We start from the raw sequence: 24,134 nt of genomic DNA on the forward strand, positions 1-24,134 counted from the left end.
AGTGATGCACGGAAAAAATACCACACCCACTTCTGAAATATACCACAAAAATATAAGGGGTATTCAGGTGTTTTGGGGATATTCTCATTATAGAATATTTTTCCTTTGAATTAATATTAATAAAATTTGTATATCAACAAGACATTTATTTAATATAATCATTTAGTCATAATAATTGTTTTAAAATTTCAGCTAGAGATTTTCATTCTGTACAATATCGGCTCCCTGGCGCCCAATTATTCGCTTTTAGGGTGGCCATCTTCAATTGCGCGCCTTTTTCAAATCGTTTTAAAGTTTAAAGTTTCAATGCTTTGAAAAGATCTAAAGAACTTGATCTACATGAATGGCCACTAACTTTCCCAAATATAATTTATTTAAAAATAAAGAATAAACACAAATACGGTTCAGTAATTATTGTTAGTTTATTTAATGTGGTTGTTAATGCATTACAAATAATCAATATTAAATATTTCAGATGGTTTTCCTCTGTCGTAGCTTGGGTTCTTGTGTCTCTTCTGTATGTGTGTGCTTGGTGGACTGTGTGCAAATTATATATATTTTCCAGCAATACTTAATAATATAATGTTTCAGCATTTCGAGCAGTAATAGGTTCAAATCGAGTTCTATCTGTTGTGATTTAGTGTTGCGTCCAACGTTAGTTAATATTTATTCAATTGTTCTATTACTTTACGGTATAAAGTTAGTTTAGCTAGCTAAAAAACACATGTACAGTCGCATATAGGTATGTATATATATAATTTATTTTATTGAAAATGTTTGCGTTATTTTTCAAATAACCGTTCTTAAGTTGACAAAAAATTTAAGTTTAGGCATAGGCTTATGTTACAATCGTGGTTATTGGCCGTTTTTGGGAAGTGAGTTCGTTACTTCATCTAATCGAGGAAAATGAAATGGTGCTCTACACAGGATGAAAATATAAGTACTTGGAAATATGTTTGTGAGCTTCTTAAACTGTTTTGTGTATAATCTTTTGATTTATTTTGCATTCGATATATGTACGTTTCTGTCGTAGGTTTAAATGCAGTTATTGATATTCGTAGGTTAGAGGGTTTTATTAACTTTGCAGCGTTAAGGAGTGTATATATGAAATTCCTATATTTCTTTGTTCTATCTGTATAACTTGTATTTTTTATTTACTCATGTATAAGTGGTATATTTGGTTTCTGTTTTAATGGACGTTTGATGATTATTTGCTTCGAAATTATAGCTAAAGGTGCTGAAACTTAGGCTGAAAGTAGCGCAAGATACAAAATGATGCTCGTTGTAAATAGAATATGCTCGTATAACTAGTAAGATTTGTATTTAGCTTGCGTTGTATCGTTATCGTATTCGATTCGATTCGTTTCGGTCTTATAGCTAGGTTCTCCTTTGAAATTGGATTTCATTGCAGTGCGATCCTGCGTTCGCGTCCTTGAGCAGGCCTGCTAACAATAAATTAGTGCTGGATCGCAGGACGGGGCTTCCCCGCCTCGATTCGCCAGCCGACTAGAGTAATAGACTAAATTTAACAATTCCTTTGGGGGCATCAGATCAGAGACTACAGCTAGGGAATGAATTTTCGTTTCAGAGCAGGGACTCAAACGGGCTTACAATGTTATTTATCAATTTAAGTTTAAATATTTTATAAAGCTGGTCACACTGGTTTCCAAAAAATTAGCAGTGTGGCCTTGCAACTTAAAGTGACGTCTAAATTAGGGTGATTTGGATTCAAAAAATAAAACTGGGTTTACCTTCGATCCCAGTAACATAAAAACTCTTTGAATAATTTAGACATATGTAAGTTCCGTTTTGAATCCCCCTTTGAGAGTGTAGGGTGCTTAGATGGTCCAGACCTGGACTTTTTCGGCCACCACACACCAGCTGGCCCGCTCGTAGTAGGAACTAACGATGTGCAGGCTGGCCACATGGTGGTTGATCAGTGCGTCCAGCTCGCCCTCGCGGAACACATGATAGTAGCGGTGGTGGGTACTGGCTCCTCCCTGCGAGGGGCTGTCCAGGGAGTTGGTTGAGCTGTTCGAGTGCTCCAGGGATTCGTTGGAGGGTCGCTGTTGAAGATTAGCCGGTTGGTTCGGCTCCTTCTGAGGTTGCTGCTGCTGGGAGGTCGTCGGGGGTTGGACCTTCAGGGCAGCCATGTTGCGTCTGCGTTGGCCATAGTCCGACATTCCCTCTCCCAACTGATCACCACCTCGTGCCTCTAAAGCTTCCGCCTCGGCATCCTCGTCCTGTTCTTCCTGTTCCTCCTCCTCGGGTATGACATCGTCCTCGTCTTCCTCCCGCACATCACTGTCTCCATCGTCCTGAAGAAGGTAGGCTGTCTCCGGATTTAGCTGATAGTGTCGATTCCTCTTGTAGTTGAACTTGGAGATCTTGCAGTGCTCGTAGACGCCTAGGGAGTAGCTGGACTCGTTCTCCTCCTCCTCCTCTTCCTCGCCATCCTCCTCCTGGATGGTGAAGCTACGGGTTTGCGAGGATAGTGATGAGGTGGAGGAGCTCACTGGGGATTGTTGGAGACTAGGTTGCGTGGACAGATTGGCCAGCATTAGCCGTCGTTCCCTGAGCTCATCCCGGAATGCACTCAGATCGCCATTGGAGCGCTTCTTGCCGCCGCCCAGGAACTCCGAAAGATCTCCCATACCGATCCCATCCAGATATCGGCACTCGGTTCGATTGCTCTTGTCCTCCAGTTCCCGCTGCAGTTGGGCAGTCAGTTGTTCGGCGAATTCCGCACAATCCTGCTTCTGGGTAGCCTCCCTCTTCTCCGGAAGAAGTGTGGCACTATCTGCATTTAGGATTATATCATCTTCGCCCTGGGAACGGGAGTTGTTGATCTGGAGCTCTCCCTTGTGGTACTGCTCCTGCTGAAGACTGATCAGTTGGGCCAAACTGGGCTCACCTTCGTCCTGAGAGTTCGAGTTGGCGGAGGCACCTCCTCCTTCATCGCTTCCCGAGGGCAACTTAGCCGATCTTGGAGCGCTGATCACACTGTCTATGGAGTCAGGAGAGGAGGGTTCACTGGAATCGCTGTCCAGGTCATCGGTGGCCGGATTGAAGAGCTCGAGGGTGAGCAGCTTGGTGGCCAGCGAGGTGGAAGATGCAGAGGTGGACACTCCAGATCCCGAGGCTCTCCTCACGATGGGGAAACTCTGGCGTTGCAACTGCAGGGATTGCTGTTTCCGGAACTTGGGAATGGGTGGCAAATCTCGGATGGCCTGGCGGGTGATCCGGCGAACCGGAGGCGACTCCTTAAGCGGTTCTCTGGGCAGCTCCTTCACCGCCTCCTTTTTGGGTGGTTCCATCTGCTGCTCCTTCTGCTGCTTGATGTGCGCCTCATCGAAGCTGAACCGAGCTGGTTTCGAGGGGGGAGTCAGGATGGCCATGGCGGCGGAGACAGCCGACGTGGATTGCGGCGGAGATGTCACCGTGCCCTGGATGGCAGCTGGGGAGTGCGCCGGAGTGGGTGGGCAGGGCATGATCAGAGGCGACGTTGGCACTGAGTGAGTGGGCGGCAGTCGAGAGCCGGGATTCCCAGAGCTCTGATCCCTTCCAGCGGCTCCCTGGGCCCTCTGGCCATTACTCGACGAGGAGTTGCTGGAACTGGAGTTGGAGTTCTGGTGCTGCTGCTGGTAGTTCAACTGCTGCTGGTGCTGCTCCGGCTTGGGTATGAAGATGACCGAGGCGAAGCTGTCCTCGGACTCGATGCTGGTGTCCGACTGCAGGCTGCTGTCCTTGGAGGAGTCCGAGCCCGACTCCCGGGAATGCCTCCTGGCCTTGTCCCCCTGGCCGCCATCCGCGCAGGCCGGGCACTCCTGCTGGTACTGGCTGCAGTGACACAGATTGCCCATGGTGCACTCCACACTGCTGCAGTACGTCACGGGTCCCGAGGACGTGGAGGATGAGGGCAGTATCAAGTGGGAGAGATGATGCACGGGATGGTGGTGGTGGTGATGGTGGTGCTGATGGGCCACCGTCGCTCCTGCCACTCCCGCCTGCTTATTGTTGTTATTCACTGCGGGGTTTTTGTTGTCCACTTGAGTGGGATTCTGGGCAGGATTAGGCTGTGTCTGCGGCACACTCTTGATGTTCTGGATCAGCTTGCTTATCCCTGTCTTGGTCACCCTCTCCAGGCTGCCCGTGGAGCTTTTGATTTTGGTGGTGAAGCCCTCGCGGATCACCTGTAATCTCTTCGAGAACAGAGCCGATCTGCAGAGGAAGGCTTCGTTGAGCGAGGTCTGCTTTTGGATGCGCTTGCGCACCCTTTCCTTCTCCCTCAGCCGATTGCAGGCCATCAGATCCTCGTTTAGGGAGCTCTGTTTGCGCAGGAAGGTGGGTGCTCCCGACCCTGATACACCAGTTGCTCCTCCTCCTCCCTCGACAGGATCTCCCGAAGGAGGCGTGGCCGTCGATGAGGCATGCTGATGAAAGTTCCCAGCGTAGCAGCCGCTCCTTGTGTACAAACTACTGCTCACGGCGCCATTAGAACCATTCAGGCTGCTCACCATCTGGAAGGATTCGGAGGCGGGAGGCGTGGAGGCGCCGGTGGCGTCATCATCGCACAGGGATTGCTTCTGCTTGATGAGCTTGGGCCTCCGGCTCAACGTGTTCCCAGCACTGGCCGTTGCCGTGGGCGAATGTCTTCCATTCAGCTGGAGTTGCAACTGAAGTTGCTGTGCCTCCGGGGCATTGAGTAAAAGGGCAGCTGCACTGGCCTTGGATTCGCCCGGGATCAAAGGACCTCCCAGGCTGGGAACACTAGATCTCGAGCGGACAATCTGGCGGGGAGGAGGCTGCAGAATGCTGCCCAGGCTGCGGGATTTGAGGCCAGCCGATAGAGGAGGATCGGGAAAGTCCTCGAAGTCCTCCAAACGACGCAGCTCGATGGGCAGGTCCTTGGCATCCTCGTAGTCCAAACTACTATCGTTCTTGGTATCCTTCGAGGACCAGGAGTCCATGAACCAGGCATGCCTTCGTCCACGAGCCAGTTTCTAAGGTATCAAAATAAAATATAAGTAAGTAACTGAATCTTTAATTGGGACAAAATCTTTTTAATACCTGAATGGCCCTGCGAACGAAGCTGTAGCAGGACTCCCCCGGCGAGGACGAACTCAAGCTGGAACTATCCCCATCTCCTGCCGATCGACTGGAGTTCGTCGAGTCCTCGGTGTAGGCGTGGTAGGGCGGCTGGAAGTTGTCGTCGTCCTCCTCATCCGAGTAGGAGTAGTTCCGGTTCTTTGGTGGCTGCCAGGGTATCAGCACATCCTGCGACTCGAAGCGTCGATGCCGCTGTTCCAGTGCCCATACGGTGATCACCACACGACCACCGATCCTCAGGATCCTGGCCAGCTCCCTCAGAGCCTGGACACGTCGCTCCGTGGTGGCGAAGTGGTGCACTACCGCCAGCGACAACACCGCATCGAAACTGTCGTCCCGAAAAGGCAGCTCCAGATTGTCACAGAGGGCCACCTGGAAAGGAAAACATAAAAAAGATGTTAGTCATTGGAACTGGGAATATAAAATAAATATTAAATTTTTTTTTTTAAATATATGGATCTATTAAACATTTTTTTTAAATTTCTTCAATAATTTAAAGCTATCGGATAAAACTAAAAGAGTATTAAGCCTTTAAAATTAAGTAATACCCATATGGCACCTGTTCAAATGTCTCCTAAGTGACAGGAGTTATTTAAAAATGTCTGAAGAACCTAAAAAAAGGAGGTGAAATATTATGAATATAATAATATATATACATAGGTGCCTTTTTTTAATAACTTTAGGGAGTCCAAATTAAATCATGTGCCATAAGGTCAGAAAAATGTTCAAAATTACCTTCATTGGAGTAATTAGTGTTAATTACTAAAATAACATTGTATTAAACCATTCTCTTAGATAACTTAGCTTTCCCTCACAATTTAAATAATTCGATTGATTTACGGACTTTATGATTTCCCCAGGTGGAAGCCCAACACCATAAAATCGCAGCCCACCAGCGATCCCCTGGGTAGCCATGCCAATTAAGCTGTGTCACAGATAAGTCCTCGCAGGAGTCTCTTTGTGGGGTCGGGACTGCGGTTGCTGACATCGAGTCCTTCCCAGGAATCTCCCACGGGTGCTGCCCGCAAAAGTATGCAATTGAAATGGTGGAAGCCGCGGCCACAAAGAGGAGATGATGCAATTTTTAAGCCCTGAGCCCGGGACCATCATCAATCGCCTTCGAGGAAAGTTCTACTTTCAGGATGGATGACACGAAAAAGAAGAAGAAATTTCCATATCAAAGCGTTGCAGCCTGATTGAATAAGCCATTCAGTATTCCTTTCGGTTGGCTACATCATTTCGCAATTAGTAACTTTTTCCGTACTGGGAAAACAAAGTTATCGGTTTGGCTGGCTGATTGGAAGTTGGCTTTCTCCATTTGTCATTCAAATGTACGCTGGGGGAAAAGTCCTGTTCAAAAGTTGAACACTTGGCCATCGGAGCCAACAACCTGACCTAACACAATGTGGCCAAAACCGATGCAGGTGTTCCAGCCGTATGCACGCCATTTATATTCATTTTCGTGTCATGGCCAGAGAACTGATGGTGTCAATTACCACGGCTGGGATAAAGGGAGTTGGCCAAACAAAGGTGTATTTTATTCGTTCAATATCTATATATACTATGCACTTTGGATGACAAACTGCCGAGCGCGTCAATGCAGAAATTTAATATCGATTCAAGCTGTTCCGGGAAATGCAATTCCTGGCATCCAATATAGATTTACAATTTCCCTGGAAATTTCATTGCTCTCAATCTACTCGTTTGTCGAATCAAATTTACATTGCGCGAGCAAATGCTAAATTAAATGTCGGAAAAGGCTACACAAGTATTATGTTTCGCTCCCCGATGAAATGCCATTTTATTTGCTGCAATCTTGTATTTCCGCTTCCTGCTCAACTATTATCGCAATGCCTGTGTGTGTGTGTGTATTTGCACTCTATACAGGCTGTGGGTGTGTTTTTCTGCAGAAATAAAAATCCTTGACCCGCCAGGCCTTACACTTTCCCAGAGTTTTCCGCCTGAGGTGATTCAGGTGCTCTCTGCCCACCAGCAGAAATTCAGACTGTGCCATTACAAGCTCGAAGTCTTCAGCAAATATCAATTAACATAAGTGTTTTTCGGCCTCTGAACTTTTGATGGGAATTAAGCATGGAAAAAATAGTATTTTAAGCGATTTCTAGGATACTGAGACAGCTGCAGTAGATGGAAAAAATTGAAAGGAACTGAGACCAACCTCTCCAAAAGTACTAGATAAATAGCAAATTTAATGTTGAGTTAAATATCTCATATAGCGAGTTCTAATTGATAAAAAGTATATCTTAGGATGGGTTTTATATCTCATTTTGTAAATCTAAAAATGTTAAGAAAACATATAGGGGGTTCTATCAGAAAGATGTAGTATTGAACTTCGGTTCTGTATGTTTTATTGAGTTTTTTGATTTAGAAGAATATTTTGTTAATTTGAAAATAAAACTTTTTAAAGAAAATGATATAAGATTGATTCTATCAAATAGCCTTTTCTCTCCACACAAAAACTGTTGCAGAATCTTTCCTTTAAGATGCATATAATGGAAATTAATCATTGTATTCTCTTTTGTGAAAATGCCCAGGCAAACAAACAGAATCTCATGCATTTTAGGTAAGCAAGCTTTTGTTTTCCGCTCATGAGGATGATTCTTAATGCATGACGATGCAGAGCCATTCATCTGATCCCCAGGATCCCCATAACCAGACCCACACCCACAACATATCCCCTGCACTTTAGTTTCTCCTTTCGATGAATGCGCACGCTGACAGTTTTCCTTTATTCGCCATGTTTTTCTCCTTGCCAAGTGCGCTATACAAATCGTATTTATAGCAGTGGCCATTTTTCACATAGGGGGCTTTTGTGTGTGCAGGATAGTGTCACGCGGGTCGGGCACATGACGCCTTTGAAATTTATGTTGACAGGACTTTCCAGGAGGAGGGGAGGGGGGAGGGTGGCGGGGGCAAGTGTCAGGTGAAAGTGAAAAACGTAACGCATACGCTGCGTCGCACGCTAATGAGGCCAAAGCGCAGCTCAAAAGACGAAAAGACGGGGCCAAAAGAGGAAAACCTCTATATAAGTATATACTGCATACTTTATTCAGCAGGTATCTCTCCCCTTTTGCGGCTTATTTAAATGGCGCTTTAGCCAAGAAAATTGCAGGTTTCACCTGGCCCAGAAAAAGCCCAGCCATTATTGAGTTTCACTTTTTATGTTTGCGGCGCTGCAGCATTTTTGGGGGTTTTCCTGGTTGCAAGATTTACGGCTTGCTGCTCCACTTGCCATGCTTATTGCTTTTGCAAAATTATTGAAAACCAGGCCATGCACGAGCTGCAGAAATCAAAGAGTTGCAACAACTTTTCGGTGCCCCAGGACCAAGTTAAATTGGTTTTGCATAAAGTTCTTTTTTTTGTGCAATCTCTGCAGCAAAAGTTGCATTCGCTTGCATGTCACGTGCGCATTTTGTGTCGGCTTTATTTTAAACACATTAGGCAAATAGAAAAAAAATCCCGATCGGATCCGTTTTGCTATGCAAATTATCGGGACTGAAGTGATTAGAAGCACATGCGGGCAATCGGTGGGCTAAATGTCAAGGACAAAAGGACTCGCGGACTTGGCGAATAATTGGAGGCACTAAGCTCCTGTCCGGTCAAATGGTAATGTGGCATGTTATTAAATAAATTAAGCCGCTTACAGTAAATGGTCGGCGAAATGCAGCAGCTGCTATTGCAACTGCAGGCCGGCTGTCAATTCCACGCGAAAGCAATTTAAATGCGAAGAATGCGTGTTGTCGATTACCGCGGAGTGGTGAATGAAAAGTGCGGGGATTTTCTTGGGAAATGGTACTTTGGCCCCCCATCCACTGCCTGGAAATGGCACCATAAATAAGCGCCCAGCGTTAGTAATAGATTATGGCGAAAAGCATTGCATACCTCTGGCAGCCATGCCGCTGAATAATGGTCGCTATATACCATTATACAGTCGGTTATAGTCGTGCGGGGGATTGCAATTTATTGTTGTTCCTTGTAAAAGGAAATGTTGGGGGTTTCCAACAGCCAGCACAGCCAACACAGCCGGGAGCAACAAAAGAAAATGGGGAAAACTATGCAGCAGAGTTGTGTCATTGTTGAGCGAATATTGTTCGGGGGGAAAACTAAGTGCGCTGTACTTCATGTTCATTATGACATAGTCGAGCGTATCACTTAATTGTGCCCAGAAGTTCCAGGCGCGGACCTCCGCCCCATAAACTTTACAATTTCTGAGCTTAACACCGAGACATATTATTAACTCGGGACCCTGTTGAAGGAAACTGAAAATGTTTTTACGGTATTAAGTATCACTTTAAGCTATACCTTTACTTCTTTGTATAATTAGTCAAACAATCACCCTGTATATTGATCGAATTTTGCCGTTCTATACATTAAAAGTTGAATACAATTTTTAGATAGGTTTATAAGACTTATGCGGCAGAAAGTATAATATCTAGCAATTTAAGTAATTAAAATCGTTTCTTTTAACGTAAACACCATAGACGTATATTGATTTTACCCATTTTATAAATTCATTAAGAATAGTTATATTATTATTTCTAATTGTAATTAAATTTGATGCAAATTCGCTAAAAATCAACTCCTAACTCAAATTAGTTGACCAGTAGTTAGAATAAATACATGTTTAATAAACTCGACTGCACAATCGGTTTAATTTTTTCAACCAGTCGCCCAATTTAGCCAATTTAGTGGCTACATTTTGATATTACGTATTTATGCAACATACCACTGACTCATACAACATGCATTCAATGTTATTGGAAGTCCTGAACATTAAACGGAACTGCATAAAATGAAGTAGGTGATTATGCATCCCTTTTGGCTGCCAACCATCTGCAGTTTATGGGATCTGCATCGTTGGCTGCCTCTCCAAATGACTCGTTTTACGGCACCGTTGTGGACCATTGCAATTATGAGGCATTAAAAACTCCCAATGGAAAACGGCGAGCGGAACATGTGCAAATAATACCCAATGATAAGCATAATTTATGTGTGCTACAAATGGCCATTTTAAGTGGAGCAACCAGCATTTGAATCTAGCAAATGTTTTACAACCCAGTCCCCCAGAAAATGGAAAATGGGTCAATTGTTTGGACCAGAGAACTCCAAGGAACACGACCGCACCGAAAACACATGCAATTAGCAGGCTGCAATTAGATTGCACACAAACTTGACGAGTTCATGCACTGCTCAGTTTGCGAACTCAGCTAATCAAGAACTTACAAACGAGGAAGCTTTATCCACCCTGGAATTTATGTAACCTTAATTAGTGCCAAAGAATATGGTCTACCTCAAACGATTTGAAATGGTGCTATTGAAATTAGTTTCAGTTAATTAAACAGCTGTATATATACTGAAAGGGTTACACACGTCTTTAGAAGTTTATACCATATCCCTTAGAGATGAAGTTCTATTTGGGAATTTTGGGAATTGCGGTTCTTTTTGATCTGGCTCTTGCGAGAGGATATCCCCAACCACCGTCCCCATGGGGACCTATCGGAGACTGGGGCAACCCAGGGCATAAAGTATATGATTGAATTTTTAAAGCATTTCAAAATACTTTGCCAATTTAACAAATAAAATTCATTTGTAATCTTTTAATAAGCAATTAAGATAGTGGTCTAGTGTTGGGTAAGGAACTACTTTATTGTACCTAGGTAAGGTAGAAGGCATTTGAAAAAATATATAGAACCTGGTACACAATTTTATAATTAGATAGGTTAAGGTAAAATGTAAGGAAATAAGGGACTGTAAGTAATGATTTGTATATTTGTATTGATTTTGATTTTGATTTTGAACCCAAAATCCATCTCACATTTGAAATGGTGTAATTTAAATTAGTTCCAAAAAATTAATCATCTGTATATAAGCAGAATTGGTTGCATTCGACCTTATAGAAGTGTTTGCCATATCCCTAAGATATGATATTTTGGTACGTATCAAGATACAAATGGATATCTTTAGCAAGAACTAGGCTTATTCTCAGCTACCTAAGTCAGGTACACATCAGTCCTTAATTGATGTACCTAGGTAACAAAAATTCTGAAAAATTGTACCTAGCTAAGGGCTTAGGTCCTAGTGATTAGACATTTAGCAGGACTCACCTCACCGCCCTTCTCGTGGGCCACCTTGCTCAGCCGGTAGCAGCGCTCCACGCCGATGGTGCAGATGGCCGGGTTGCACTGGGTGAGGTACCTCCCACTGCCGCAGCCCACGTCGCAGACCACGGAGCCGGGATCCAGGCCGCTGAGGAAGTGGGCCATCCGGGGACGCACTGGACCCGTGGGCTCCTCGCAGTGCTCGTACACATCGTGCACGTAGGCCCTTTCCAGAGCCGCCGATCTGCCACTGGCATCGCTACTCGAGGGTTTCTCCTCAACGGGTTGTGGTGGTGCCACAGTCTTTGTTGTCTCGCTGACAGGTGAACTGGAGGTGCCACCTCCTGCTCCTCCCGAGCCCGTCTCGAGTGTTGTGGCTGCCGTTGGGGATATTACTGTGGGCGCCAAATCACCCGCTTGTCCTATGCCCGATGCCGCATTTGTTGCAGTTGCCGTTGTCAATTGCTTGGTCATTGTGGCTGCTGCTGTTGCAAGTGTGGCTGCTGCTCCCGAGGTTGCTCCTGTCGTTGTGTGGCACTTGTCATATGTTGTCGAGGGGCAAACTTCATCTGCAGAATACATAAAAATAGATGGAGGAAGTCAGAAACGGGATTTCACACGAATTTCGTGTCGAAAACAGGACACTTAATAATTCCACGTACAGAAAATATCAGTCAAAACTTTCAGCAGATTGCGGAAACATTAACTTGTTATATAAAGTAACTATGGAAATATAGAAGATACATTTCTAGCCAAACTAAAAGCTCAAAAATAGGAGATTTCATATATTATAGTCTTGTGACACTGGTTAGTTTTGACTAGCAAGCTGAATTTATTTAAGAAAACCACGAAAATATATAGCTTAGCCTCTTATTATTTACGTCAGGATTAAATGCATATAGAAACTTCATTGTTTAAATAAATCCAGTGAATAATTCTAAGTAAAAGAAAGTGCCTTATGGTTATAAGAACTTGTTTAATTATTTTATCTTGACTGCTTCTCTAGACCGATAAAGCGGTTTATGGAGTGCCATTAGTTTTTCACAATATTTCCTTACTCATTTCAATAAGATAAAGTTGCTAACTGCTTTCTGGAAACAAGGTCCTTCAGGACCTGCAGCTCAAGTGCTTCCATGAAAACCTATTTCTGGACGACTTCTATCGAGTTCTAGGAAATGCCCCCCTTAGCCTCTTCGTTATGCAAACTGCAGGGTAATTTATAATCCGCCAAACAATTTGTATAATTAAGCCAATTGCCTGGCATAAAGTCAATTTCAGCCCCGACTGCTTTTCTTGTTGCATGCCGTTGGAAATTTTGCGAAAAACGAAAGGAGGACTACGGTGCATGACATCAAGTCGTAAAATCGTTAGAAAAACGTCAGCAAAACCCACACAGACATATAAACACCAGCGAGTTGCATTCCGGATGTGTGGCAACTGTTTTTGGTTAGCATTGTTGTTGACATTTTATAACCATACTTCCGGTGGTACTCCGAATGAAAATTTTAACGCCTTGGGCTCAGGGAACTGGCCATTGTCAGAGCCAATAAATTGCATTAAAAGGCTGTTGCACAAAGGGAAATTACCAACAGTGGGTGGTGCTGTTTTCCTCCAGGTGGGCCGTGAGCAGTGGGTGGTTCGGAAAGTTCAGAAGTGGGTGGCTGGAGGCCATTTGCAGGGAGCCACAGCAGCCGGCAGTGGGCGCCAAACGACATTAGTGCAGTAAAATGGAATTATAATTGAAATCTGATTAAAAGCAGTTGTAGTGCCAACAATGACGCAGCATTCACGATGGGGATGGTCTCGAAAGGGGGACCACGCATAGCTCATGTCCTGGGGGCGTTAATGAGTTGGCGCCCATTCTGTGTATGTGTTAATAAGCACTGTAAATGAGTTATAAATGTATTTTATGACATTTTGATTGAAATAATGGCATAGAAAGGGAGACAAGAGAGCTTTAGGAGAGGCTATGCGCTTAGAGAGCGGAATATAAATCATAAAATTGTAACCCAGTCATTTGTATTTCATCATCTAAAGAAATTTGTGCTTATCATATGTTCCACATTTTAATTACTCACTTTTATTTGATCATTTTATGAAATATGTGCTTATACGAGACTAAGAGTTTATAATCTGGTGGCTTATAAAAAATTTGTTGTACTTCAAGTTTTTTAAATAGAGTTAAGGAAACACTTTATTTTTTAAGATGTTCTTAATTTTTAGTGAAGGTTTTCTGTTCTTAATAAGAGAACTGACAGTAAAGCAATTACTTTTCAAACGAATTTCTTAGAAAACACTCTTAAAATAGCCCATAATTCCATTTTCCCTAAATGAGTTATTATTATAATAGATTAATAGCAAAGGGTACTAAAATCGTTTTAAGCTTTTCCCTGAGTTAAACACCTACCCCTCAACAGTCTAAAGATTTTCTGCCGATGCCAGCTTAAACCAGATAGCTTCCCTTTCATTCTTGGCTTCTGTTCGGCATGATGAGCACTCATTAACATCGTTTTTCCCGTGCTTGTCGTATCCGTATCCCCATCCGCATCCTAATCAATAAAGTGCTTTCCCATTACCCATACGCCGTGTGGTCCAGGATAAGGTGCTTACCTTTTGTGGGGCCGTTGCTGCGCTGATAACTCGCATTCAACAAAGCCGTCGACGACGCCAGTTCCGCTGATAACATGCGATGTGGTATAGATGATATAGATGGGGATATTGCGACGGGGGTCGTGAGGTCGGAAAATCAATGTGCATGCATAATTTAAAGTCGGTTGCGGCACTTCAGTCCTCCCTTCGACATCCACATCCACATCCAGTTGAAATGGGGAAATGGGAACTTTGGACCCTCGACAACTTGGCGACGCGCGAGTATTTTTAGACTTTCGAAGCGGGGCACGTTCTGTACGATAATTTGCTCAATTTATTTTTGAAATCTATCATTATGGCAACTACACGGTGTAATTGTGCCGTGCTTGTTTTTGTTTTTCCTGGCCACTGTGGCACTGAGGAGGACCTCCTGCTCCTTTCAGCTGCCACACAAAATAGGATACACAAAATGCGGGCTCCACGGACTCCTGTCAATGCCTCTGGCATATGACGTTTCCTTTGTGTGTGAGTGTGTGATTTTCTGCTTCTTACAGGCACTTTTCACTTGCACTTTTCCTCTGGATTCATTCGTTCCGTTCTCATCGAAGGGGTCTTACCAATTAGTTTTCCACTGTCGCCTTTCTCGATTTGGATTTATACTTGAATTGTGTTTAATTTCTAGGACACTGGCACTTGGCGCTTCACTTGTATACATGTATCCCTGTATATATATATATGGGGGCGAGTGGGGATTTGTGTGTTTGTGTGTATGTGAGTGCGCGTGTGTGAGAGGTCCTGCCTCAGCGATTTTCCCGTTTGTTAGCCGTGTTTTTTCAGCCCGTGTCCGTTCTCTCGGAGTCAAAGTCGCGTTCTAATGTGAAAAGCCCCTTGGACTCCAATGCGATTGTTCAAGGATGTTGCTCCTGCCGCTGTGGATCGCATTGGAAAAGCTCGTCCGACTTGACGAAAGCTTTTCGGAGCAGGGGCCCTCCGCTCACAGCTGTTCTGCAGAGAGGGAAAGTGAAAGCGGAGAGCCGGAGCGGGAGAATTCGCGAGTCTTTGAGTTATGGGTTAAGTGGAGAAAGGACTTTCTCTATAAACAAATACTTGACTAGCTTTATGGGTAGTGCAGCAGTTATTCATTATTCATTAGGTTAAATTAGCCTTATAAGGTAAAACAATAAGATTTATTTTCAAATAATTATATTAATGTAGTTTATAATATCGAGCTAAGATTGTCGTAATTGTGAATTTTATAGTTTCTTTGAATAAGATTTCAGCCTTTTATATATAAAAAATTAAAGATATCCGGAATGATTTAAATATTAATTTATAAATCAGTGATAAAAGTGTCCAATATAATATTTATGTATAAGTTCTAATATGATATGATTAATATAGAATATATTATTAATGATTATATGATGAATGACATATTATTAGTATCGAGTATATCTTAATATAATTTATTTTTATGTTTTACTAAGTTTAAAGTGTAACGAAGTTAAAGAATGCCATTTTAAAATTATTATTCATTATCAATATATAAGAAATTTAAGTGTTCTTCGAGTAATGGGCAGTAGAACATCCAACTTCATAGGTAGTCTTGGTCCTAGAATACAAATAGGTAATACAAAAAAAGAAAATCGATTTGATTTGGCCATGCTTTAAATTAAAAAAGCCATATAAAATACAATTTGCGATGCCAAAGCCCCTTCGAGAGCTCAATGGCAGGCCAGAAATAGCCAGCCCAGGGCAATTAAAATGACAAAAGAAAGAAAAGCTCGGAATTCGTCTTTGTTTGGTTAACGCGAGTCGGCTTGTCAAATTTCATGAATGAACCCCACAGCGCAATTGAAGAAGTCAAAAAGTGAAAAAAGTGGATCTGGGGGAAGAGCAACAACCGCATGTGAAAAGCCATATGAAAAGCCAGTGCACAGAAATAGAAGCTTCGTCGAGTTGGCCAGTGAAATGTGTCGAAAATAGCAAAATAGCAAGGAGCCAGCCACGAAATAGGCGAAAAATAGCTCCACGAGCTGCCAAATGGCGCAAACTCTACCCAGAGTGCGTCCCTTTTCCTCCCGCGTACGTCCATCTCACTTGCACCCGATTACTGTTGATGAATGAAAAGCTTTTTGTTTTGCCTTTGCCGCTATCTCAGAGTCGCGTGGAAAATGGAAAAGTGGAAAAACTCCCGCCGATGTCGCTGTAGTTGTAAAGTAGCGCCATCCTCTGACGTCCCCGCATAGTAAAAGCTTGTAAGTCGGGGGTTTTCCTGGGAGTGGGTGGCATCCCGAGCGTCACATGTCTTTTTCGGGCCGCATGACTAATATAGGCAAATAGCGAAAGAGTCGCAGGACGTGGCGCACATTTGGCGACATGCCAGGGCAGATACGCATTCCTAAGCAAAATGTATCTGTACTTGGATAAATAAGAACTGTATACAGTACAAATCTTATAACGGAAGCCAAAGAAATCTGAAGGACTTTAAAATTAATTAAGAAGATGTCTAAAAGAATGCAACAATATATTTTGAGTTTATTCTACTTTTAGGCACCCATAACAAAAATAAGAACTGTATACAGTACAAATTTTAAAACGGAAGCCAAAGATATCCTAAGGGCTTTAAAATTACTTAGGAAGATGTCTAAAAGTATGCAACAATATATTTTGAATTCGTTCCTTGTATTGCATACTCTTAGGCACCCAAAACATTTTTTTAAATGTTTTAAAGTAAATAACCTAATTTTTTGTTACCCTACAATAATATTTTTCAAAGCTTTTTGGGAGAAATAATATTAAAACAAATACCAGGACTTAATTTTTTTCTCCCAGTGCAATCCCTTAACTAGTAATGTCTGATTTTTGCCGGTAGGTGAGTTGATGTCGTCACTGAAGCAAAGGATACGCTGTTGAATGATTCACAAGTGGGAATGCAAGGAGTGGGTGTTATACGACATGTTGCGACAAAGGAAAACTTTTCTGATGCCAGATTGAACTTAAAGTAGAAGTTTACAAGTGGAAGCGACTTTTATGATTGTTTAGGGCTATCTTTAGCTTGGGCCAAGAACGTCACAGCCGGTGACGTTTCGAAATTTGACTTGATTTTCTGGAGGCGGGAAAGAAAACAAATAGAAATCCCCCACAGAACATAATATTATGTATGTACCAATACAGATATATAAGTAAATAGGTTTCCCTGTGCGCCATTGGATGTGTTCTCGCCTTGGGCGCACGCCTGGCATCTAACGAATGTGGCATCATTAGTTCTGTCATAGTCATAAATCATACGCCCCGTGGAACGCACATTCGTATAGCCGGCAGCACGCCGGGGAGGCAAGGACGAACACGATATTGCGGCAGGACTGCATTGCTAATAATGTCACGTAGCACAGCTTTTGACAGTCAAGTGTCACACACACTCCAACGCCACTTCCATTTCCACTCCAGCCGGAATCCAAGATTAGGCCAAGCTCAACATGGCCAATTATGGGGGGGTGTTCTGAGGGTACCAGCCCCCCACTTAGCATACACCTCCTCCCGTTTCGTAATCTCCTGCAGAAGCGCAAAATTTAATTACGAAAACTGTGCTGGAAATTATGCCAAAACATACGCAAGGACAGAACGTGGCGGTCATACCAAAAATGCCAAAAATAAACAGGAAAATGGCAAGAGGAAAAACTCATTTCGCAGCGTTATCGCCGCCCGGCAATCAGAGCAAGCCGCCCACGAGCGAATCCTTATTCTTATCCGCATCCTTATCCCTGTCCTTGGCAGGCAAAGGCATTTCCTCTTTTTGTGTGTCGGCAAATGAAGTGCAAATTATGCCAACGGAATGGCCAGTGGAAAAGCAAGGAAAATCGCGGAAAACAAAGCGCTTTTCACGTAGCCCCGAAAAGTATGCCATATACACACAAGTGAGGGGGGGATTTTTGAGGGCATTTTGAGTAGGATTACATGGCTAAGCATAACTTTATTGAGGTTGGTCCCCCGCTTAACCCTCTAATGCCTCGCGCGTGGCATTGTCAGCACGTTGGGCGCCATTCGAAATGGTCGCGTGTAGTCGGTAGTTTCAGCGGAAAACCTCGCTTTTCGCCGGCCTTTGTGGCGGCCCGATGGCATATCTTGTTGCGCATTTGTCCATGTACCACGGTCAATGTTCTCAGCCTGGCCAGTGTCACCCTGACGTCAGCGTCCTCCAGGGAAGCCCCCTAGCCCCACCCTCCCACTGCCAAGGCCAAACAAATGGGTGTCCAATGTCGCGTGACGCACAAGGATATCGAGTCCTGTGATTTCGTCGTCGCTGCTCTGCCTTAGATGATTTTACTAGCTTTCGCTGTTTGCTCTGTCACGTGTTTGCCCTGCCAATTAGAGTTATATTCTGGCTAAGAGAGAGAGCCGGGAAGAGAAAGCCACAAAGCTTTGGCAGCTTTCTCTAAGCAGGTGCACAAACCATCTCGGAAAAATCGCTTTCGTGGGTGGAAAAGTTACAGGAGCGGTTCTATGGGGTTCCCCTATAATCAAAAAAAATATTATAAAAGATCTAAAAGTATGATCTATACTCGTATTAAGATTTTATTTTAATTCTGCTTAAAAATGCCTTACAAAAAGATTTATAATGCAAAATTTCTGAAAGCATACCATTTTAATATTTACCATTGATATAATATTTTTTAAAGTATCCACTTAACTAATAAAAATGAAAAACTTGCAGTGTTACATTATGATTATGATAGCTTGTATCGATTTATTATATCAACTTCCATAGGATCTTGGTTCGTCAGTGATTCAAAATGTTGGACAATTCTTCAGCTGAATTCACGTTCTGGGAGCTTTGACTAGAGGTGCCTCATTTCATAAGAACTGGGCTAGAATCGGGTGATCTTGTTGTGATCGGGCGAGGGGGGCAGTGAGGAGACCGAGGATCGGGAAGGACTCTGGTGGGGTCTTGGGGGAGGACGCTGCGGATTGATGTTGGCATTGGCTTGGCGGAGATTAGCGAAGAACTGCTGGCGACGAGGCCCACCTCCTCGCAAGGGCAACGTGGGAATCTCACTTGGCGACTGGTGGTTCATCTCCTCCTGCGAACAGTGCCGCATGGCGGGATTCACGCACTCGTAGACACTCTGTGAAATAAATTTTAATTATAATTATATAGTTAACTCTGTTTTAATTGAAAACCCACCTGTTCCGAGGAGTACTGATTGTTCTGGGCAAAGGCCAGTGAGGTGAGCGAGGGCAAAGCCTGGGCAATATCCGACCGCTCAATGCCCCTTACAATCAAGAAGGTGCGTGGTATCAGGATACCCACTAATACAGCCCAACCAGAGGCCTGTAGTCCCAAGGGTATAGCTGCATCTCGCCACTCATCACCGAACAAGGACAAAGCTATCCAGGCAACCCAAATCACCATTATGAGAACCGATCCTATAACAATCAATATGCCCTCGCGGTAATTCCTCTGGGATCGGTAGACGGAGGGTATCAAGGCGCCCACACAGCAGAGGAGTACGAAGTCATAGGCCAAGAGGCCCCACAACCAACGGCCATAGTAGATGTTCTCACAGGAAACAGTCTCCGAGGCCACGTGCATCACGACCAGAAGTTGCACGGACATGCCCACCTGAGCAACAATACTGAAGGCGCAAATCACCGCCTGGATATAGCCATTCACGTGGGATAGGAAACCCCCCTCGGACCCTATAGAAGCCAACATGACAGCCCGGCAGAGGAGTAGCGAGAACACAAAACAGTAGACCAGAGTCATTATGAAAACCCTCACCGCGCAGAGGGTATTCAATGTCTGGGCATCCTCGAAGGTCACATGCGAGTTGCGCTGCTCGCCGACATACTCAATCGAGAAGGGCACAAAGGAGCAGAAGACCAGGATGAGGGATAGGAGCAGCAATATCGAGGTGGCCGGGTTGCCCTCGAAGACATCCCCCAGCGAGATGCGCACCACAATGAACACCAGGATGGCCAGCGTGGCAATCAGGCCCAAAATGGCAGCCGTCAGCCCAGTTGCCACCCATGTGTCCATCTTGATGCGCCAGAACATCACGGATTCCCCATCGAACAGGAAGGGATACCTCCTGTTATCCCCGGCACTGTACTGGCAATTGAACACCTGACCGAACTTGGTCTTCAGCTCCAAGCTGGTGTGATTATCCCGATTGTAGTGATAGTACGTGGTCACGTTGCTCACAAAGTTCTGCGAGGCAATCTCACGCAGCTCCGTTCGGGACTCGCCCGTGATCTTGTCCAGCGTCAGGACCTTCTTCTGATACATCTGGAAATTCATGGCGGTGCCCAGTTTGCGCATCAGCAGCCGGGAGAGGATCTCAGCCGTATTGTGGGCCTGCCGATACTCCGAGGTCCTCCAGTCCTCGATGAAATTCGTGAAGCTGAAGCAACTCTCCAGGACATACAGGTCCGGCTCCGCATCCCGCTTGCAGTGCTTGGACAGGGATCCGCGCAGCCAGTTCATCAGGTCGATCATGGAGCCGGCGAAGCTCAGGACCCGCGAGGGCACCACACTCTTTCCGATCAGGATGTCATCGAGCGAGGAGGGCGAGGCGTCCAGTTCGGTGGCGGTGCTCAGGTCGATTTCGTTCTCCATCAGGACGAAAGCTCTGTTGGGTAAGTCTGGGGGGAAAAATAGGTAGTTAATGTGTTAATTGATATTATTTAAAAAGTTGAAAACTTCTATCTATCAGTCTTGTGTCAAGTCAAAAGTTATAGTTCTTGATAATATGAATTTTAAGAAGCAACACTTAAAAAAGTATTTACCCTAAATTATAGAAATTGGATATTTTTTTAATGATAGAATAATATAAATATAATGTATTTACTGCATTGAAAAAAATGGTTTACGATTAGATTACTTCAATTTTAAATCAACAATATCATAATCAATCATATCATAATAAAATATATTTTTCAATAGGTGTATCCTCACATTTCTGAACTTTTCTAATGAAACTTTACCCACCTGCCAGAAATTCATCGTCCGTTCGCTCGGTGGGTACGGAAAACAGAGTGCCATTTTCCTTGAAGTGGCTGGCCAGCTTGTTGCCAAACATTATGTACACGTTCTCGTCACTTTTGAAGTGCATGAGGCACATGTGCTCCTGGCGGGCGGCCTCCATGAATTCATTGTACATCTCCAGAGTTTCGGTGGCTATTTCCACGGATGCGATTTTCTCGCCCCAAGGCATTTGATGCAGCAAGTGCGCCACCTTGGGAAAGATGTGGGCCCGAGTGCCTGGTATTGGCCAGATATTGTACTCGAGGTCCTTGATAACCGACTCCAGGGGTTTGTACAGCTCCCAGTCGAGGAAAATGCCCAGGGTGTAGACAAAGCACTGCTGCAGATACTGAACTTCCTGGAGCAGTAAGCTCTCAGCTAAGCTGGCGTTGTCGATGCTAATGGCGCGAATTCCTGGAAGGGAAAATATAAAAATAATAAATTCATATATATAGGTTTTGATAGATTAGTTATGGTAGCAATAAATGTTTAAGAAGGGACTTCACAAACCAATTTCAAAGTCTGCCTTTATGAGATTCGCCTGGTTCACTCGATTGATTACGAACAGGGCGGAGTCGGGATCCTTGGTCAGGACACTGAGCATCACCTCGCCCTCGAGAATCTTGACGAACTCCTCCTGCTTCCGTATCACAGGTCCCTCATCCGCACTGTTGACGGTCACCTGCAGACCGTTGAGACATATTTCCGGCACTAAGGTGGCAGTGGTTCCACTGCTGCTGCTGCTCCCCTCGGTTGTGGATGAGATGAGCAGGGCCAGCTGGCCATCCACGGAGCTGGAGGTTCCTTCGGTTCCATCGTCGGTGGTCTGGGCCACCGTTGTTGCTGGGGCCCTTGTGGTTATACTGCTGATGGGCTTGGCCTGTGGACTTGTGGGCTGCGGTTTGGTTATTCGAAGGGGAGCCGACTTCTTGGTGGGTGATGTCACTTCGATACCATGGCAGTCCAAGATGCAGATAGCCAGGGCGATTAGGACGCATACAAGAGCTGGAAATCGGACATGCAAAGTAATTTAAATTAAACAAAGCAAAGGATAAAGGAACATAGGTAATATGCTTTTCTAATATTTTAAGATCGTGACTTTAAAACTAAATAATTTATAAGTTTACCACATATAATTTTTCAGCTTTTTAGATTATAAAAAAATATTTAGACATTAAATTACATTGTTGAAATACTTAGGAAGGAAATGCCATGTTTATAGCAATATTTGATATGAATTTAATCTGAAATGTCAAGAGAACTAAAAAAGAAGTACTTGACATTTTCTCAGATTGGCAGAAATACTTGGAATCGATTGCTTAAGCAATACAGGAATCTCAAAGAGATCTGCAGAAACGGCCTTGCCATTTTCAACGCTTACTTAAAACTTAAATGGCAGTCGAGAGAAAAATTAAGCACTTGAAATATTCTCAGAACGAGTATAAGAAGTCCGTTCAAGTTGTCATTTATTCCATTGCGTTTCACTTCTGCCTTACAACATTTACAGAGCACTCACCCACTGGTAATGGCTTCCTCCAAGAATTTATGACCTTCATATCAAGAGTTTAATGGTTTTTAATTAAACAAAAAATGGCCGTTGATAATAAAGAGATTTTACACAGTCTTTTCCTCAACGAGTACTGATAATTGGAATCATTTTCTGAGGACGCTAGAACAGAGAGATGTTTGTAAGTTGGATATTAGCAATTAAAGAGTGGTGCACAATTTTATTTTTAGCTTTTTCCATTTTTCCCGACCACTTCAAGCCACATTTGCCGACTGCGTGGAGAGTGTTGCACTTTAATCGCATTAAAAAATGTCACACTAACACAGTTTGCACTTTTCCAAGTCCGTTTCTTCGTGATTTTCCCCACTATCAGTGCAAAGTAACGCGGTGGAAAATATTTCTGTTTCGCATATTCTCCCTCACTTTGGGAAAATCAATAGAACTGCTTTATGTTTTAAAGGCGACTTCGGTGATTTATGGCACCCACCGCACTTTTTACACAGATTCACGCACCGAGCCCTCCGACAGTCTGGGCCACAATAGTTTTGGTTTCAGCCATGGAAGAGAAAAAACAATTGCAACGCCTCAGTGATTTTAGGGTCAATTAAACGACTCTCGTTTTATATTTGCCCAGTGATGTACGCAGCACTCAAGCCATGAATTTTATTTGTCCAATTTGATTTGTAAGCCCCAGTGCTAACGGGTGCAGTATTGCAATTGCCCACACAATGCAATTATGTTCTATTCGATTTTTTTGTCTCTTACTTTTTTATTTTATTTTTTTCGCCGTTTTTGAACCCACCCCCACGGAACACTGATGTGGCAATGTTTTGCACCTGTTTTGGCCGTTTTGTTTTGACTAACTTGGCTTAGGCCCGGCACTCGCTGGTTGTTATGGTTATTGGCTCAAACTGTCACTCGCCATTTGAGTGCTTTTCCCTTCGCCCATCGAGTGTACGTTTTCCCATAATTATAAAAATAAATATGTACGCTGTACACCCCGAAGCCAGTTCAAATATTGGTCATTGCAATTAGCCAACTTGCTGGGCAAAAGTTTCGGGTTGCCGGAAAAGGGTGAAAAAAGGGATGACTGTCAAAGGTGCCGATCAGTAATTGCAATTTTTGGTACTCGACAACTTGACAGCTTGCACAATATTATTTTATTCACTTCTGGTTTATCAAAATGTTTCATTTCATTTAATGGCCAGCCAATTTAAACTGGATCCCAGCTGAATGTTCTGCAGAATATCCTTGAAAATGGAATCGACACTGGGGCCTTGGACGCGGGTTTTCCGGGTTTCGGGCTTTTGCATAACACTTTTAATTCATGTCAAAGGCAACATCAGTTGAAAAACTGCAAATTGCAGTTGTCTACACTGCATAAGTTTAGTTTTAATTGTTTTCCCTGGGGCTTCTAACTTTTATTGCCCCCGAAAACTATTTTCAGCTTCACTTGTTATGCATTTTATTATATTTGATTTTTATTTGTTTTTTATTTTTAGCTCACACGCACTAATATGTTAACGACGGACCACGTTCACGTTTAAACTGCTTTGGCCAACTGAACTTGCGGAAGAACTGGCAGAACTGCCGCGGCCGTAAGCCCATAAAAATGCAGCTGCAGGTTAGGGTTAGTGGTTGGTGGGGGTGGTCTTAGGCCCTATTTTCCGTTCGACTCATTTTTACCTGCTCGGGTGTGATGCCTTGTTTCGACCAGCTCAGTGGTTCTTGCCTTGCAGTCAATATAATATGTTATTATTGGTGACACCAATGGGCACTACTAAGC

At 43.8% G+C, this 24,134-nt stretch overlaps 2 protein-coding genes across 3 annotated transcripts; both read right to left on the reverse strand.

Moving 5' to 3' along the window:
* Positions 1-416: 416 nt before the first annotated feature.
* On the reverse strand, positions 417-14,672 carry LOC119561189. Its single transcript, XM_037875046.1, has 4 exons — positions 13,836-14,672; positions 11,232-11,794; positions 5,071-5,481; positions 417-5,003 (listed from the first exon to the last, which is right to left on the reverse strand). The coding sequence occupies exons 1-4, from the start codon at positions 13,909-13,911 to the stop codon at positions 1,839-1,841; spliced, it is 4,215 nt and encodes a 1,404-aa protein (XP_037730974.1). The 5' UTR covers positions 13,912-14,672; the 3' UTR covers positions 417-1,838.
* Positions 14,673-18,530: 3,858 nt separating this feature from the next.
* On the reverse strand, positions 18,531-23,938 carry LOC119562924 (protein bride of sevenless). 2 transcript variants are annotated; one of them, XM_037876074.1, is made up of 6 exons: positions 23,862-23,938; positions 22,358-22,510; positions 21,352-21,846; positions 20,806-21,255; positions 19,000-20,459; positions 18,531-18,940 (listed from the first exon to the last, which is right to left on the reverse strand). In XM_037876074.1, the coding sequence occupies exons 2-6, from the start codon at positions 22,395-22,397 to the stop codon at positions 18,683-18,685; spliced, it is 2,703 nt and encodes a 900-aa protein (XP_037732002.1). In that variant the 5' UTR covers positions 22,398-22,510; positions 23,862-23,938; the 3' UTR covers positions 18,531-18,682. The 2 variants fall into 2 exon arrangements, with proteins under 2 accessions (XP_037732002.1, XP_037732003.1); XM_037876075.1 differs by having other exon boundaries at positions 23,856-23,918.
* Between the last annotated feature and the right edge of the window lie 196 nt (positions 23,939-24,134).

This window comes from Drosophila subpulchrella, chromosome 3R (assembly GCF_014743375.2).
Source record: "Drosophila subpulchrella strain 33 F10 #4 breed RU33 chromosome 3R, RU_Dsub_v1.1 Primary Assembly, whole genome shotgun sequence".
NCBI lineage: Eukaryota > Metazoa > Arthropoda > Insecta > Diptera > Drosophilidae > Drosophila > Drosophila subpulchrella.

Coding starts and splice junctions, on each gene's coding strand:
- LOC119561189 (XM_037875046.1), bottom strand. CDS start 13,911: ATGTTATCAGCGGAACTGGCGTCGTCGACGGCTTTGTTGAATGCGAGT. Junction 11,795..13,835: donor CAGCAACGGCCCCACAAAAG/GTAAGCACCTTA, acceptor TGTATTCTGCAG/ATGAAGTTTGCCCCTCGACA. Junction 5,004..5,070: donor TCGTTCGCAGGGCCATTCAG/GTATTAAAAAGA, acceptor TTGATACCTTAG/AAACTGGCTCGTGGACGAAG.
- LOC119562924 (XM_037876074.1), bottom strand. CDS start 22,397: ATGAAGGTCATAAATTCTTGGAGGAAGCCATTACCAGTGG. Junction 21,847..22,357: donor GAGGAAGCCATTACCAGTGG/GTGAGTGCTCTG, acceptor TCCGATTTCCAG/CTCTTGTATGCGTCCTAATC. Junction 20,460..20,805: donor GGACGATGAATTTCTGGCAG/GTGGGTAAAGTT, acceptor TTTTCCCCCCAG/ACTTACCCAACAGAGCTTTC.